The sequence below is a fragment of the Megalobrama amblycephala genome, linkage group LG14 (assembly GCF_018812025.1).
Source record: "Megalobrama amblycephala isolate DHTTF-2021 linkage group LG14, ASM1881202v1, whole genome shotgun sequence".
Classification (NCBI taxonomy): Eukaryota; Metazoa; Chordata; class Actinopteri; order Cypriniformes; family Xenocyprididae; genus Megalobrama; species Megalobrama amblycephala.
This window is the reverse complement of record NC_063057.1, coordinates 511911-530434: the sequence shown is the minus strand read 5'-3', so window position 1 is coordinate 530434 and position 18524 is coordinate 511911. Positions and strand designations below refer to the sequence as shown.

Sequence of the window (18524 nt, the reverse complement as noted above, 5' to 3'; positions counted from 1 at the left end):
CATTTTTAAAATAAATATTAAATATAATTATAATTGCACCACAATGCATTATTTATAGCCAATATTATGATATTTAGTGGCAAAAAAAATAAAATACATATAAAATATAAATATAATTGCATCACACCACATTAATTACAGCCCAAATTGTTATATTTAGTGGCAAAAAATTTTTAAATAAATATTAAATATAATTATAATTGCACCACACTGCATTATTTATAGCCAATATTATGATATTTAGTGGCAAAAAAAATAAAATAAATATTAAAAATAAATATAATTGCATCACACCACATTAATTATAGCCAATATTATGATATTTAGTGGCAAAAAAAAAAAAAAAATATTAAAAATAAATATAATTGCATCACACCACATTAATTATAGCCAAAATTGTTATATTTAGTGGCAAAAAAATTAAAATAAATATTAAATATAATTATAATTGCATCACACCACATTAATTACAGACAATATTGTTATATTTAGTGTCAAGGGGGAAAAAAACATATATATTATATTATAATAATAATAATATATTTTTACAGCCAATGTGATTGTTTTTAGTGGCAAGAAACATAAAATAAATATAATTGCACCATACCACATTATTTACAGCCAATTGTTATATTTACTGGCAAGAAAAATAAATATATAAAATATATAAAAATAACACAAATTCTGCATTTTCTCAATATATCTATATATATATAAACACACACACATGTAGTGAAGGCGTGATGTTTACAGAACAAGCGAGTTGAACTCTGCACATGTACACTGGTTGATGTTCTGAGGAAGACAATAAACTTTAGTGAAATAATGAGATGACGTCCAGAATCGTGTTCACAGACGAACGGCAGCGTTTCCTGTGACTGAGCGTCAGCTCCTCGTGTCTCTGTCGTCTGGATATCCCATAATCACTTACTTCCCACCTTCATCCTCTCTCATAAGTGTCTCTCTCTGTAATATCTCTCAGCGTTTATGGCCACATCTCACAGCGGTCTCGTGACACTAATGAAATCACTTTCCTGATCTAAAGACCTCCGGGACGCTGATGTCGTTTGAAACGCCCCGCAGGTTTTTACGCTCGGCGTCGATGTTTAATGTTACTGGCGAGACGATACGAAAGAAAAGCCACGACTGTCACCTAAGTTAGTTTGGAATATGCACAGTGTGTTAGTGAGGCATTCTGGGTAAGTTTCCTCCTGAGGCCTGATGATTCCAGCTTTATTTGTGTTGTTGAACTGGAAGTCATTGAGTTTCCGCTCGGCTCTGTAATTGTAATATTGACGTTTTCAACTGCTGTATTGATTAGAAAAGCCCCGATTCAGCTCTAAACACACACACCAGTTCCTGCAGATCCCAAACACTCACACAGATGTTCCCGGAACTCGCTCCACACACGCGTGCCGTCGGGACTGACGGGATCTATGAAGAGTCACAGAGATAATTATTTAATGTCATAACTTTGTTTTAAATCATTCAGAACTTTAATGTTGCTTTAATTTAAAAAGCTTCTTTGGGGAATCAGTTCTTTCATGACATCACTGAAAACAAATAAAAAATATCAATATAATAAATGCACCACATTATCTACAGTTAATATTATTACATTAATAAATAAATGAACCTGAACACTTTCCTGTCTGTACCACTGTTCACACACACACACACACACACACACACACACACACACACACACACACACACACACACACACACACACACACACACACACACACACACAGTCTGTTTTATTATTCTGAACACTCTGAGCACTTTGTGATGATTGTTCTGCTGTGACCTTACCTGCCAGAACTAACACACACACACACACTAACACACACACACACACACACACACACACTACAACAAACACACACACGCACTCACGAGACACACACACACACACACACACACACGCCGCATGCACACGCAAACAAACACACACACTACAACACATGCACACACAACTCTCACACACACTCCAGCACACACACACTCACACACATACACACTACAACAAACACCACATGCACACACAACACACACACACACTTACACACTCTACAACAAACACACACACTACAACACACACACACACAACTCTCACACACACTCCAGCACACACACACTCACACACATACACACTACAACAAACACCACATGCACACACACACACAACACACACACACACTTACACACTACATGTAGACTCACACACACACACACACACACACACACACACTACATACTCTACAACAAACACACCACACACACTCTCTCTCTCTCTCTCTCTCTCTCACACACTCACACACACACACACACACACACACACACACACACACACACACACACTACAACAAACACCACATGCACACACACACACACACACACAACACACACACTTACACACTACATGTAGACTCTCATACACACACACACACACACACACAACACACACACTTACACACTACATGTAGACTCTCATACACACACACACACACACTCGCACACAGAGACATAGAAAGAGAAACATGTTTGAGATCAGTGCATGATTGACTAAAAACAGCGTCAGTAGATCAGAAAATAAACACTTGTTGTCGTTCTGCTCTGTGAGGATTGTGTGTTGTTAGTGTCAGTGTTCAGATGAAAGTGTGACACAAATGCTGCACAATCAGTCATCTGTGTTTAAGCCAAGACTCTACAGGCATCTTCATATTTGAAGGTTTTTACAAAGAGGATCTTGGAAATAAATCAGAAAATACTGTTCATATTTGTCTCAGATATGAATAAAACGCTGGTTTTGCCTGTAGTGTCTTAATGTTTGGTGTGTGTGTTGATGTGTGTGTGTGTGCTGTGACAGTAAATACGTCAGTTTGTACTCTCAGGTTCAGTCCGTACGAGTGGTATAACCCTCACCCCTGCAACCCCGACTCAGACGTGGTGGAGAATAACTTCACGCTGCTCAACAGCTTCTGGTTTGGTGTCGGAGCGCTCATGCGGCAAGGTGAGTCCCTCAGCGCCTCCTGCTGGAGCCGAGCTGCTACACCAGAGCTTAATGAAGGTCTTCCTGACACTGAAGTTGTGTTTGTTCAGAGTTTTCTGATCTTTAATCGTGTTCTCAGAGCAAACCACAGTTTCAGCTTATATTTTGATCTGTTTACATGCATGTCATGTGACCATCGACCGTCATCAGAGAACGTGTTTTAAATGATTGAAATATGAATTTAAAATCCCAAGGGAAGAAAATACTTTGACAAAAAACGCTTGTTCTCTCGTCAGGGTCGGAGCTCATGCCGAAGGCTCTGTCCACCAGGATCGTCGGAGGAATCTGGTGGTTTTTCACGCTCATCATCATTTCCTCCTACACGGCAAACCTGGCCGCCTTCCTGACCGTGGAGCGCATGGAGTCGCCCATCGACTCGGCGGATGATCTGGCCAAGCAAACCAAGATCCTCTACGGCTTGGTGGAGGACGGCGCCACCATGACTTTCTTTAAGGTACTGCAGGTGGAGATTCGCATTGATTTCTGTAGCGCTTCATACAGTTCAGTGTTTCAGAGCAGAAACATTTCAGGTGTAAAGCTGCTCTACAATTCAACTCAATTCAGTTCAGTGTTGATTCAATTTAGTTTCAATTTTGATTCATTTCAGCTGAATATCAGTGTCAATGTTTTAAAATTAATCAATTATTAAATTAAATTTCAGGTGTAAAGCAGCTCTACAGAAGACAATGTCATTATTCAACTCAATTCAGTTCAATTTTTATTCAGTTCATTTCAATAACAGTGTTAATGTTGCAAAATTCATCAATTATGAAACATTTTGATTCAATTTGGTTCAATTTTGATTAATTTAAACTTGAATATCAGTGTCAATGTAAAAATAATCAGTTATGAAACAAATTCAATTTCCAGTGTAAAGCATTTCTACAGAAGACAATATTGTCATTATTCAACTCAATAGTGTCATTATTCAACTCAATTCAGTTCAATGCTGATTCAATTTAGTTCAATAAAGGTTATAATATTGCAAAATTTATCAATTATGAAATATTTAATTCAGCTACAAAGCAATATAATGACAAGTGTCATTATTATTTAACAGTTCAGTTCATTGTTGATTCAATTTAGTTCAATTTTGATTCATTTCAGTGTCAGTGTTGTAAAATTCATCAATTATTAAACAAATTCAATTTCCGGTGTAAAGCAGCTCTACAGAAGACAGTAGTTCATTATTCAACAACATTCATTGAAGTTTTTACTCAATTTAGTTCAATAACAGTTTTAATGTTGCAAAATTGATCAATTATGAAACATTCAATTCAGCTATAAAGCATATTGTCATTCAGCTCAATTTAGTTCAATGCTGATTCAATTAATTTTGTATTAATTTGAGTTGAATATCAGAGTCAATTTTGCAAAATTAATCAATTATGAAAAATTCAATTTCAGGTGTAAAGCAGCTCTACAATATTGTCATTTATCAATTCTGAAACATTCAATTCAGCTATAAAGCAGCTCTACAAAACAAAAAGAGTCATTCAGCTCAATTCATTTCAATATTGATTCAGTTAAATTTTGATTAATTTGAGTTGAATATCAGTGTCAATGTTGTAAAATGTATCAATTATAAAACAAATTCAGTTTCAGGTGTAAAGCAGCTCTACAGAAGGAAATAGTGTTAGACTTCAACTCAATTCATTGAAATTTTTATTCAATTAATTTCAATAACTGTTGCAAAATTAATCAATTATGAAAAATTCAATTCAGCTATAAAGCAGCTCTACAAAACAAAAAGAGTCAGCTCAGTTCATTTCAATATTGATTCAGTTTGGTTCAATTTTGATTAATTTGAACTTGAATATCAGTGTCAATGTAAAATTAATCAATTATTAAACAAATTCAATTTCTGGTGGTAAAGCAGCTCTACAGATGACAATAGTTCATTATTCAACAAAATGCATTGAACTTTTTATTCAATTTAGTTCAATAACTGTTAATGTTGCAAAATTGATCAACTATAAAACATTCAATTCATCTATAAAGCATATTGTCATTCAGCTCAATTTAGTTAAATGCTGATTCAGTTCAGTTAATTTTATTTAATTAGAGTTGAATATCAGAGTCAATTTTGCAAAATTCGTCAATTATGAAAAATTCAATTTCAGGTGTAAAGCAGCTCTACAATATTGTCATTATTCAACTTAATTCTGTTCAGTTTTTATTCAGAAGTCAATAGCGTCATTATTCAGCTCAATTCAGTTCAATGCTGATTCAATTTAGTTCAAAAACAGTTATAATGTTGCAAAATGTATCAATTATAAAACATTCAATTCCACTATAAAGCAGCTCTACCAAACAAAAAGAGTCATTCAGCTCAATCCAGTTCAATGCTGATTCAATTCAGTTACATTTTTATACATTTGAGCTGAATATCAGAGTCAATTTTGCAAAATTCGTCAATTATGAAAAATTCAATTTCAGGTGTAAAGCAGCTCTACAATATTGTCATTATTCAAAGTAATTCTGTTCAATTTTTATTCAGAAGTCAATAGCGTCATTATTCAACTCAATTCAGTTCAATGCTGATTCAGTTTAGTTCAATAACCGTTATAATATTGCAAAATTTATCAATTATGAATCATTTAATTCAGCTATAAAGCAGCTCTACCAAACAAAAAGAGTTGTTTAGCTCAATTCAGTTCAATGCTGATTCAATTCAGTTAAATTTTGATTAATTTGAGTTGAATATCAGTGTCAATGTTGTAAAATGTATCAATTATAAAACAAATTCAGTTTCAGGTGTAAAGCAGCTCTACAGAAGGAAATAGTGTTAGACTTCAACTCAATTCATTGCAATTTTTATTCAATTCATTTCAATAACTGTTAATGTTGCAAAATTAATCAATTATGAAAAATTCAATTCAGCTATAAAGCAGCTCTACAAAACAAAAAGAGTCATTCAGCTCAATTCATTTCAATATTGATTCAGTTTGGTTCAATTTTGATTAATTTGAACTTGAATATCAGTGTCAATGTAAAATTTATCAATTATTAAACAAATTCAATTTCCGGTGTAAAGCAGCTCTACAGAAGACAATAGTTCATTATTCAACAAAATTCATTGAACTTTTTATTCAATTTAGTTCAATAACAGTTATAATGTTGCAAAATTGATCAATTATGAAACATTCAATTCAGCTATAAAGCATATTGTCATTCAGCTCAATTTAGTTCAATGCTGATTCAATTCAGTTAATTTTATTTAATTAGAGTTGAATATCAGTCAATTTTGCAAAATTAATCAATTATGAAAAATTCAGTTTCAGGTGTAAAGCAGCTCTACAATATTGTCATTATTCAACTTAATTCAGTTCAATTTTTATTCAGAAGTCAATAGCGTCATTATTCAACTCAATTCAGTTCAATGCTGATTCAGTTTACAGTAACAATTCAATAACAGTTATAATGTTGCAAAATTTATCAATTATGAATCATTCAATTCAGCTATAAAGCAGCTCTACCAAACAAAAAGAGTTGTTCAGCTCAATCCAGTTCAATGCTGATTCAATTCAGTTAAATTTATTGATTAATTTGAGTTGAATATCTGTCAATGTTGTAAAATTCATCAATTATAAAACAAATTCAGTTTCAGGTGTAAAGCAGCTCTACAGCAGGAAATAGTGTTAGACTTCAACTCAATTCATTGCAATTTTTATTCAATTAATTTCAATAACTGTTAATAGTGTCATTATTCAACTCAATTCAGTTTGGTTTTTATTCAGAAGACGGTACTCCATTATTCAACAAAATTCATTGAAGTTTTTACTCAATTTAGTTCAACAACAGTTTTAATGTTGCAAAATTTATCAACTATAAAACATTCAATTCATCTATAAAGCATATTGTCATTCAGCTCAATTCAGTTCAATGCTGATTCAATTCAGTTCAATTTTTATTCAGAAGTCAATAGCGTCATTATTCAGCTCAATTCAGTTCAATGCTGATTCAATTTAGTTCAAAAACAGTTATAATGTTGCAAAATGTATCAATTATAAAACATTCAATTCCGATATAAAGCAGCTCTACCAAACAAAAAGAGTCATTCAGCTCAATCCAGTTCAATGCTGATTCAATTCAGTTACATTTTTATACATTTGAGCTGAATATCAGAGTCAATTTTGCAAAATTCGTCAATTATGAAAAATTCAATTTCAGGTGTAAAGCAGCTCTACAATATTGTCATTATTCAACGTAATTCTGTTCAATTTTTATTCAGAAGTCAATAGCGTCATTATTCAACTCAATTCAGTTCAATGCTGATTCAGTTTAGTTCAATAACCATTATAATATTGCAAAATTTATCAATTATGAATCATTTAATTCAGCTATAAAGCAGCTCTACCAAACAAAAAGAGTTGTTTAGCTCAATCCAGTTCAATGCTGATTCAATTCAGTTAAATTTTGATTAATATGAGTTGAATATCAGTGTCAATGTTGTAAAATGTATCAATTATAAAACAAATTCAGTTTCAGGTGTAAAGCAGCTCTACAGAAGGAAATAGTGTTAGAATTCAACTCAATTCATTGCAATTTTTATTCAATTCATTTCAATAACTGTTTATGTTACAAAATTCATCAATTATGAAAAAATCAATTCAGCTATAAAGCAGCTCTACAAAACAAAAAGAGTCATTCAGCTCAATTCATTTCAATATTGATTCAGTTTGGTTCAATTTTGATTAATTTGAACTTGAATATCAGTGTCAATGTAAAATTAATCAATTATTAAACAAATTTCTGGTGTAAAGCAGCTCTACAGAAGACAATAGTTCATTATTCAACAACATTCATTGAACTTTCTATTCAATTTAGTTCAATAACTGTTAATGTTGCAAAATTGATCAATTATGAAACATTCAATTCAGCTATAAAGCATATTGTCATTCAGCTCAATTTAGTTCAATGCTGATTCAGTTCAGTTAATTTTATTTAATTAGAGTTGAATATCAGAGTCAATTTAGCAAAATTAATCAATTATGAAAAATTCAATTTCAGGTGTAAAGCAGCTCTACAATATTGTCATTATTCAACGTAATTCTGTTCAATTTTTATTCAGAAGTCAATAGCGTCATTATTCAACTCAATTCAGTTCAATGCTGATTCAGTTTAGTTCAATAACAGTTATAATGTTGGAAAATGTATCAATTCTGATACATTTAATTCCGCTATAAAGCAGCTCTACAAAACAAAAAGAGTCATTCAGCTCAATTCATTTCAATATTGATTCAGTTTGGATATCAGTGTCAATGTAAAATTCATCAATTATTAAACAAATTCAATTTCTGGTGTAAAGCAGCGCTACAGAAGACAATAGTTCATTATTCAACAAAATTCATTGAACTTTTTGATCAATTTAGTTCAATAACTCTTTTATCAACTATAAAACATTCAATTCATCTATAAAGCATATTGTCATTCAGCTCAATTTAGTTCAATGCTGATTCAATTAATTTTTTATTAATTTGAGTTGAATATCAGAGTCAATTTTGCAAAATTAATCAATTATGAAAAATTCAATTTCAGGTGTAAAGCAGCTCTACAATATTGTCATATTCAACTTAATTCAGTTCAGTTTTTATTCAGAAGTCAATAGCGTCATTATTCAACTCAATTCAGTTCAATGCTGATTCAATTTAGTTCAAAAAGTTATAATGTTGCAAAATTTATCAATTATAAAACATTCAGTTCCACTATAAAGCAGCTCTACCAAACAAAAAGAGTCATTCAGCTCAATCCAGTTCAATGCTGATTCAATTCAGTTACATTTTAATTCATTTGAGTTATCAGTGTCATTCTTGCAAAATTCATCAATTATGAACTTCAGGTGTAAAGCAGCTCTACAGAAGACATTATGCGTCATTATGTGGATAATATTTCTGAATATTAACTGTTTCAGTGTAATGTTCATCTCTGTGTCTCTGCAGAAAACCAAGATCTCCACGTACGATAAGATGTGGGAGTTCATGAACAGCCGTCGTCAGTCGGTGATAGTGAAGAGTGTGGAGGAGGGAATCCATCGAGTGCTGACGTCCGATTACGCCTTCCTGATGGAGTCCACGGCCATCGAGTTCGTCACCCAGCGCAACTGTAACCTCACGCAGGTCGGAGGCCTCATCGACTCCAAGGCGTACGGCGTGGGAACGCCCATGGGTAAAACAGGCTTATCTAGTTTCATTTCCCATGATTCTCCCGTTCGACAGCAGATATCTGAGCGCTCTTGACGAGAGGCTTTATATAAACATTAATATCTTGTAAGGAGTTGTGTGGGGGTGGAGAAAGTAGAAAAGGAAATATTTATCCATCTTTATCTGTGCAAATCCTCTTCCCACTCCCATCTGGGTAATCCTGTTAAGCGCACACATGCTTCAGACTCGTACGACACGCAAACTCGCTCCAGAATCTGTGTTCGCGGCTAATAGGCGTTGAATGGCGTCTGGCAGCCGAGCGCTGGGTGTTCGAGATTCACGCGCTTTGATCTGACGCGTCCCGCTGCGGATTGAGGCTTTACATCTGACTCACTGCCGCTCGTTCTGCGGGACGAAATAAACATTCCTGGAATAACATCAGTGCTTTCATAAAATAATACATCTCATGTAATGATGTTTGAAGCGTGGAGACGGAAATGAGGACTGATGTTCAGCATTTGTGTCATTATGTTGATTAGCTCTGAAAATCATTTAGACTCAGCCCTTATTTTATTTATTTATTTATTTATGTTTGTGTATTTATTGGTTTTGTGTTTATTTTTGTGCATTCATTTACCTATTTATTTTTTTATTTGTGTGTAAACTTTTTGTTTATTGTAATTACTTCTTTTATATTTTTTTCAGTTGCTTGTTTTTAATATTTATTATTTGTGTATTTGTTTTTTATATTTGTTTATGGATTTATGTATTTACTTGTTTTTATATTTATTTATTTTATTTATTTATTTGTCTTTTTACCTGTTTTATATCTAATTAATGAATGAATTGTGTATGTACTTGTTTTTTATATTTATTTATTTGTTTGTTTTTATTTGTGTTTGTTTGTGTATGTATTGGTTATTGTGTTTATTATTTTGTGTATTTATTTACCTCTATTTATTTAATTTTTTGTTTATTTTTAGTTACTTATTTTTAAATATTTATTTATTTATTTGCATTTTTGTTTTTATATTTATTTACTTTATATTAATTCCTTAATCTATTTAGTTATGTTTATGTATTTACTTGTTTTTATATTTATTTATTTGACTATTTACCTGTATTATATTTAATTAACTAATTGTGTATGTACTTGTTTTTTATATTTATTTTTTAGTTGCATGTTTTTATATTTATTTATTTGTTTGTTTTTATTTGTGTTTGTTTGTGTATGTATTGGTTATTGTGTTTATTATTTTGTGTATTTATTTACCTCTATTTATTTAATTTTTTGTTTATTTTTAGTTACTTATTTTTAAATATTTATTTATTTATTTGCATTTTTTGTTTTTATATTTATTTACTTTATATTAATTCCTTAATCTATTTATTTATGTTTCTGTATTTACTTGTTTTTATATTTATTTATTTGACTATTTACCTGTATTATATTTAATTAACTAATTGTGTATGTACTTGTTTTTTATATTTATTTTTTAGTTGCGTGTTTTTATATTTATTTATTTGTTTGTTTTTATTTGTGTTTGTTTGTGTATTTATTGGTTATTGTTTATTATTTTGTGTATTTATTTACCTCTATTTATTTGATTTTTTGTTTATGTTTTAGTTACTTATTTTTAAATATTTATTTATTTGCATTTTTGTTTTTATATTTATTTATTTACTTTATATTAATTCCTTAATCTATTTATTTATGTTTATGTATTTACTTGTTTTTATATTTATTTATTTCACTATTTACCTGTATTATATTTAAATAATTGTGTATGTACTTGTTTTTTACATTTTTTAGTTACTTTTTATTTGTTTATTTGTTGTGTATATTTTATATTTGCTTATTTTTATTTGTGTTTTTACCTTTTTTATTTATTTAACATAACTGACAATTGAAGTGAACATGACAACACACAAAAAATGTATAAATAATTTTTTTTTAAGTACAGACTACAATTTAAGTCATTATTCACTGAAAATAAAACAAAACAACTTTAATAAAGAATATAGTTCATCAGTGCTCTCAACACTAAAAGCATGATTTAGATTTTACCACTAAAATAACATTTTTAAAGAATAAAAATGATTTAATTCTTTAAATTTCATATTTTAAAATGTTTTTTAAGGTTTGGCTCCAGAATGTTTTTGATTATTAAAACTAAAAATAACCATTAGAGAAGATTCTGAAGAAGTTCTAATATTTTTGTCGCATGATTTATGCTGAAACTTCAAACGGTTTAAAAACTCACTAGTTCCAGATGAATTTCAGCCCTCTTCCGTCGCCCTCCGCAGGCTCCCCGTATCGAGACAAGATCACCATCGCCATCCTGCAGCTGCAGGAGGAGGGCAAGCTGCACATGATGAAGGAGAAGTGGTGGAGAGGGAACGGCTGTCCGGAGGAGGAGAGTAAGGAGGCCAGTGCGCTCGGCGTGCAGAACATCGGCGGCATCTTCATCGTCCTGGCCGCCGGGCTGGTGCTGTCCGTGTTCGTGGCCGTCGGCGAGGTGCTGTACAAATCCAAGCAGAACGCTCAGATCGAGAAGGTATCGCCAACACTTGCTTTGTTTATTTAATAAAAATCATGTTTACAGAAATTTAAATACACATTATTTTAAAAGTATAACCAATAACACGGGCTGAAGTGTTGATCTTCTCTCTGTCCTAGCGTTCGTTCTGCAGCGCGATGGTGGACGAGCTCAGGGTGTCTCTGAAATGCCAGCGGCGGCGGAAACAGAAACCTCAACCGCCCGCCATCGTCAAAACAGAGGAGGTTATTAACATGCATACCTTTAACGACAGGAGGCTCCCGGGGAAAGAGACCATGGCCTGAACGGACTGAAAGCCTCGAAATCCTGCGGGACTCTCCTGTAACTCTCGTCCAAACGAAGGACACAAAGATGTTTCCTGTGGAAATCCGGATACGTGAGCAAACCACATCCCCTCACAGAGCAGCATTCGATTATCGGCTTGTATCTTGAGTCCCAAACACCAGAGACGTCCGTCTCTCTGACGTCCGGCGATGCGTCGTGTTCTCATTCTGTGTTGCTTCTCTCTGTTTTCTCTGTGAAAGACACGTAGGATGCTGTGAAACTAAGTAAATGTTTTAAACGGATCAGTTTTGATGCTCACGTCACTGCAGAGAAATGATCATATGCTGCCTTTATTGCTGCCTTCAAGAGCGCCTGATAATGACAGGTTCCCAGAACGTTCTCGGAACGTTTGTTTATGGTTATAAAACTGAAAATAACTATTAGAGAAAGTTCTTATTGGTTTTGTCACACAAAAACCTCCATGCAATGTTTTTAGAATGTTTGTCTCATAAACTAGAACCTTTAAGAGAACATAATCGAAAAAACAACATTCTGGAAATGTTCCTGTAACCATTATATAACGTTCTGTATGAGTTCTTATTAGGTGTGTCTCACAAAAACCTTCCTGCAATGTTCTGAGAACATTTGTGACACAACCTTGAGAGAACGTTCCTGGAACGTTAGTTTTTGGTTATAAAAGCTAAAAATAACCTTTAGAGAAAGTAATTTGTCACATGAAAACCTCCCTGCAATGTTTTTAGAATGTTTGTCACGTAAACTAGAACCTTTAAGAGAACATAACCAAAAAACAACGTTCTGGAAACGATCCTTTAACCATTATATAACGTTCTGAATGAGTTCTTATTAGTTTTGTCTCACAGAAACCTTCCTGCAATGTTCTGAGAACGTTTGTGACACAACCTTGAAAGAACGTTCCTGGAACGTTAGTTTTATAACTAAAAATAACCATTAGAGACAGTTTTCATTAGTTTGTCACACAAAAACCTTATTGCAACGTTCTGAGAACCTTTGTCACACAAACTAGAACCTTTAAGAGAACATAACCAAAAAAACAACGTTCTGGAAATGATCCTTTAACCATTATATAACGTTCTGAATGAGTTCTTATTAGTTTTGTCTCACAGAAACCTTCCTGCAATGTTCTGAGAACGTTTGTGACACAACCTTGAGAGAACGTTCCTGGAACGTTAGTTTTTGGTTATAAAAGCTAAAAATAACCTTTAGAGAAAGTAATTTGTCACATGAAAACCTCCCTGCAATGTTTTTAGAATGTTTGTCACGTAAACTAGAACCTTTAAGAGAACATAACCAAAAAACAACGTTCTGGAAACGATCCTTTAACCATTATATAACGTTCTGAATGAGTTCTTATTAGTTTTGTCTCACAGAAACCTTCCTGCAATGTTCTGAGAACGTTTGTGACACAACCTTGAAAGAACGTTCCTGGAACGTTAGTTTTATAACTAAAAATAACCATTAGAGACAGTTTTCATTAGTTTGTCACACAAAAACCTTATTGCAACGTTCTGAGAACCTTTGTCACACAAACTAGAACCTTTAAGAGAACATAACCAAAAAAACAACGTTCTGGAAATGATCCTTTAACCATTATATAACGTTCTGAATGAGTTCTTATTAGTTTTGTCTCACAGAAACCTTCCTGCAATGTTCTGAGAACGTTTGTGACACAACCTTGAGAGAACGTTCCTGGAACGTTAGTTTTTGGTTATAAAAGCTAAAAATAACCTTTAGAGAAAGTAATTTGTCACATGAAAACCTCCCTGCAATGTTTTTAGAATGTTTGTCACGTAAACTAGAACCTTTAAGAGAACATAACCAAAAAACAACGTTCTGGAAACGATCCTGTAACCATTATATAACGTTCTGTATGAGTTCTTATTAGGTGTGTCTCACAAAAACCTTCCTGCAATGTTCTGAGAACATTTGTGACACAACCTTGAGAGAACGTTCCTGGAACGTTAGTTTTTGGTTATAAAAGCTAAAAATAACCTTTAGAGAAAGTAATTTGTCACATGAAAACCTCCCTGCAATGTTTTTAGAATGTTTGTCACGTAAACTAGAACCTTTAAGAGAACATAACCAAAATATAGCTGCGAGCAGCGATGGCGGGCCCAAGCCCGGTGGCACCGCCACCCCGGTGGCTTCAGGGCAACTGTGCACAGCGGGCAATAGGCACTTAAAACGGTTAAACATCAAAGGACTATGTCAAATTCACTCCACATTTACTGCACTACAAGGTGCCACTATAGAGCCCCTCCTCCCTGCCCATTTTCAAAGGATTACATGTGCCAAGTTTTAACATTATTCTGATGAATTTTGAAGCAAATCAGGTAAAAATAAGAGGGTGATCTCAATGTATGCTGAAAGTGACACATTTTCTGCTTCCAGTTGGTGGCGCTATGACTTTGAATCACAATAGTCACATCCATGTGATCAGCCTTGTACAACGAAGACTAAGCCGAAGTTTCATCAAAATCAATTAATGTATGCAGGAGTTATAACACTTTGTTTCCCTTTTCTTGCCATAAATTCGTTGCCTCGCCACGGCCAAACCATTTGAGATATCCAAAATCCGTTTGCAATTAAACAACTTCAATGTGTTAGCAACAAGTTAAAAAAAGCTTGGTGTAAATTGGATAAACCCTGTAGGAGTAGTAGTATAAAATTCATAGCCTGTTTTTTCAAAAAATTAACATTCAAACCAAAATAGCTGACTTCCTGTTGGTCGGAGCTAATGAATGTAAATTAGAAAATTGTCCGGCTTGATGAGAACAATATGTGTACCGAGTTTGGTGACTGTAGGAAAAACTAACCCCCCCACTTTTGTCAAAAGGTGGCGCTACTGAGCCCCTCCACCACGCCCATTTCTATGGCTTTGTCCATGTCTACTGGTTGACAATATTGATGTGTGTGTCGAGTTTCATGCAATTTGAAGCATGTTAAGAGCCTCAAAAACACTCAAGAATATTATTACAGTTTGACCTGTTGCCATGGCAACAATATTTCAAATATCAAAAATCCTGTCATAGGTCTACATCTGCTGTGTATTGACATTACACTGATGAAGTTTGAAGCAAATCAGGTAAAAATAAGAGGGTGATCTCAAAACATTTCAAAAAGTGATACACTTCCTGCTGCCAGTTGGTGGCGCTATAACTTTGACTCACAATAGTCACATCCATGTGATCAGACTCCTATAACGAACACACTCGTGAAGTTTCATAAAGATCAATATATGTATGCAGACGTTATAACACATTTCCTGTTTCCTTTTTCTCGCCATAAATTCGTTGCCTCGCCACGGCCAAACCGTTCGAGATATCAAAAATCCCCTGGCAATTTTTCATCATCAGTGTCTTGACTTCATGCTGACCGAGTTTGGTGGCGATCGGATTAATCGTCTAGGAGGAGTATATCAAATTCCAGAGCATGCGTTTTTCAAACAACCCTTAATAGCTGACTTCCTGTTGGCGTGGTGTTTAACTTAGAGCACGAAAGTTGTTCGGCCCGATGAGGTCTATATGTGTACTGAGTTTCATACTAATACGTGCAAGCGTGTTTAATATATGGACCAAATTTTCAGACTTTTTTCAAGGGGGCGCTGTCGAGCCCCCCTGCCACGCCCGGGTACCAGCCTCTCCGGCGTCCTAATGGCCGCGGATTCCAATGTGTGTGCCAATTTTCAAGAGTTTTTGAGCATGTTAAGGCCCCCAAAAAGCCCCGGAAGACGGAAAAAAAATAAAAAAATAAAAAAAAAAAAAAATAAATATAGCTGCGAGCAGCGATGGCGGGCCCAAGCCCGGTGGCACCGCCACCCCGGTGGCTTCAGGGCAACTGTGCATGGCGGGCAATAGGCAGTTAAAACGGTTAAACATCGAACGACTATGTCAAATTCACTCTACATTTACTGCACTATAAGGTGGTGCTATTAAGCCCCTCCTTCCTGCCTGTTTCTAAGGCTTTGCCCATGTCTACTGGCTAAGAATCCTGATGTGTGTATGGAGTTTCAAACAATTTGAAGCATGCTAAGAGTCTCAAAAGCGTCCAAAATGAATATTAAAGTTTGATGCGTTGCCAAGGTAATTGTGTTTGAGATATCACAATTCTTTTCAAAGGTCTACATCGGCCATGTTTTGACATTATACAAAAGAAGTTTGAAGAAAATCGGGTAAAAATAAGATGTTGATCTCAAAAGCATGCTGAAAGTGACACATTTTCTGCTTCCAGTTGGTGGCGCTATGGCTTTGAATCACAATAGTCACATCCATGTGATCAGCCTTGTACAACGAAGACTAAGCCGAAGTTTAATCAAAATCAATTAATGTATGCAGAAGTTATAATACTTTGTTTCCCTTTTCTTGCCATAAATTTGTTGCCTCGACACGGCCAAACCGTTTGAGATATCCAAAATCCGTTTGCAATTAAACAACTTCAATGTGTTATCAACAAGTTAAAAAAAGCTTGGTGTAAATTGGATAAACCCTGTAGGAGTAGTAGTATAAAATTCATAGCCTGTTTTTTCAAAAAATTAACATTCAAACCAAAATAGCTGACTTCCTGTTGGTCGGAGCTAATGAATGTAAATTAGAAAATTGTCCGGCTTGATGAGAACAATATGTGTACCGAGTTTGGTGATTGTAGGAAAAACTAACCCCCCCACTTTTGTCAAAAGGTGGCGCTACTGAGCCCCTCCACCACGCCCATTTCTATGGCTTTGTCCATGTCTACTGGTTGACAATATTGATGTGTGTGTCGAGTTTCATGCAATTTGAAGCATGTTAAGAGCCTCAAAAACACTCAAGAATATTATTACAGTTTGACCTGTTGCCATGGCAACAATATTTCAAATATCAAAAATCCTGTCATAGGTCTACATCTGCTGTGTATTGACATTACACTGATGAAGTTTGAAGCAAATCAGGTAAAAATAAGAGGGTGATCTCAAAACATTTCAAAAAGTGATACACTTCCTGCTGCCAGTTGGTGGCGCTATAACTTTGACTCACAATAGTCACATCCATGTGATCAGACTCCTATAACGAACACACTCGTGAAGTTTCATAAAGATCAATATATGTATGCAGACGTTATAACACATTTCCTGTTTCCTTTTTCTCGCCATAAATTCGTTGCCTCGCCACGGCCAAACCGTTCGAGATATCAAAAATCCCCTGGCAATTTTTAATCATCAGTGTCTTGACTTCATGCTGACCGAGTTTGGTGGCGATCGGATTAATCGTCTAGGAGGAGTATATCAAATTCCAGAGCATGCGTTTTTCAAACAACCCTTAATAGCTGACTTCCTGTTGGCGTGGTGTTTAACTTAGAGCACGAAAGTTGTTCGGCCCGATGAGGTCTATATGTGTACTGAGTTTCATACTAATACGTGCAAGCGTGTTTAATATATGGACCAAATTTTCAGACTTTTTTCAAGGGGGCGCTGTCGAGCCCCCCTGCCACGCCCGGGTACCAGCCTCTCCGGCGTCCTAATGGCCGCGGATTCCAATGTGTGTGCCAATTTTCAAGAGTTTTTGAGCATGTTAAGGCCCCCAAAAAGCCCCGGAAGACGGAAAAAAAAAAAAAAAAAAAAAAAAAAAAAAAATAATAATAATCCTTAGAAGAACAAGAGGGCCCTGCGCGAATTTTCGCTTGGGCCCTAATAATAATCCTTAGAAGAACAAGAGGGCCCTGCGCGAATTTTCGCTTGGGCCCTAAAAACAACGTTCTGGAAACGATCCTTTAACCATTATATAACGTTCTGAATGAGTTCTTATTAGTTTTGTCTCACAGAAACCTTCCTGCAATGTTCTGAGAACGTTTGTGACACAACCTTGAAAGAACGTTCCTGGAACGTTAGTTTTATAACTAAAAATAACCATTAGAGACAGTTTTCATTAGTTTGTCACACAAAAACCTTATTGCAACGTTCTGAGAACCTTTGTCACACAAACTAGAACCTTTAAGAGAACATAACCAAAAAAACAACGTTCTGGAAATGATCCTTTAACCATTATATAACGTTCTGAATGAGTTCTTATTAGTTTTGTCTCACAGAAACCTTCCTGCAATGTTCTGAGAACGTTTGTGACACAACCTTGAGAGAACGTTCCTGGAACGTTAGTTTTTGGTTATAAAAGCTAAAAATAACCTTTAGAGAAAGTAATTTGTCACATGAAAACCTCCCTGCAATGTTTTTAGAATGTTTGTCACGTAAACTAGAACCTTTAAGAGAACATAACCAAAAAAACAACGTTCTGGAAATGATCCTTTAACCATTATATAACGTTCTGAATGAGTTCTTATTAGTTTTGTCTCACAGAAACTTTCCTGCAATGTTCTGAGAACGTTTGTGACACAACCTTGAAAGAACGTTCCTGGAACGTTAGTTTTATAACTAAAAATAACCATTAGAGACAGTTTTCATTAGTTTGTCACACAAAAACCTTATTGCAACGTTCT

The 18524-nt window shown here is 34.4% G+C and overlaps 1 protein-coding gene across 1 annotated transcript in view; it reads left to right on the top strand.

Annotated features, from left to right (window-relative positions):
• The window catches only part of LOC125244882 (glutamate receptor ionotropic, kainate 2), a 55685-nt gene extending 41535 nt beyond the window's left edge, over nucleotides 1-14150 (top strand). The window contains exons 12-16 of the mRNA XM_048155247.1: nucleotides 2898-3016; nucleotides 3292-3509; nucleotides 8998-9223; nucleotides 11506-11756; nucleotides 11879-14150. Coding sequence (XP_048011204.1) covers nucleotides 2898-3016; nucleotides 3292-3509; nucleotides 8998-9223; nucleotides 11506-11756; nucleotides 11879-12043 — 979 coding nt within the window. The 3' untranslated portion in view covers nucleotides 12044-14150. The remainder of the gene's footprint in view (nucleotides 1-2897; nucleotides 3017-3291; nucleotides 3510-8997; nucleotides 9224-11505; nucleotides 11757-11878) is intronic.
• Nucleotides 14151-18524: the final 4374 nt, after the last annotated feature.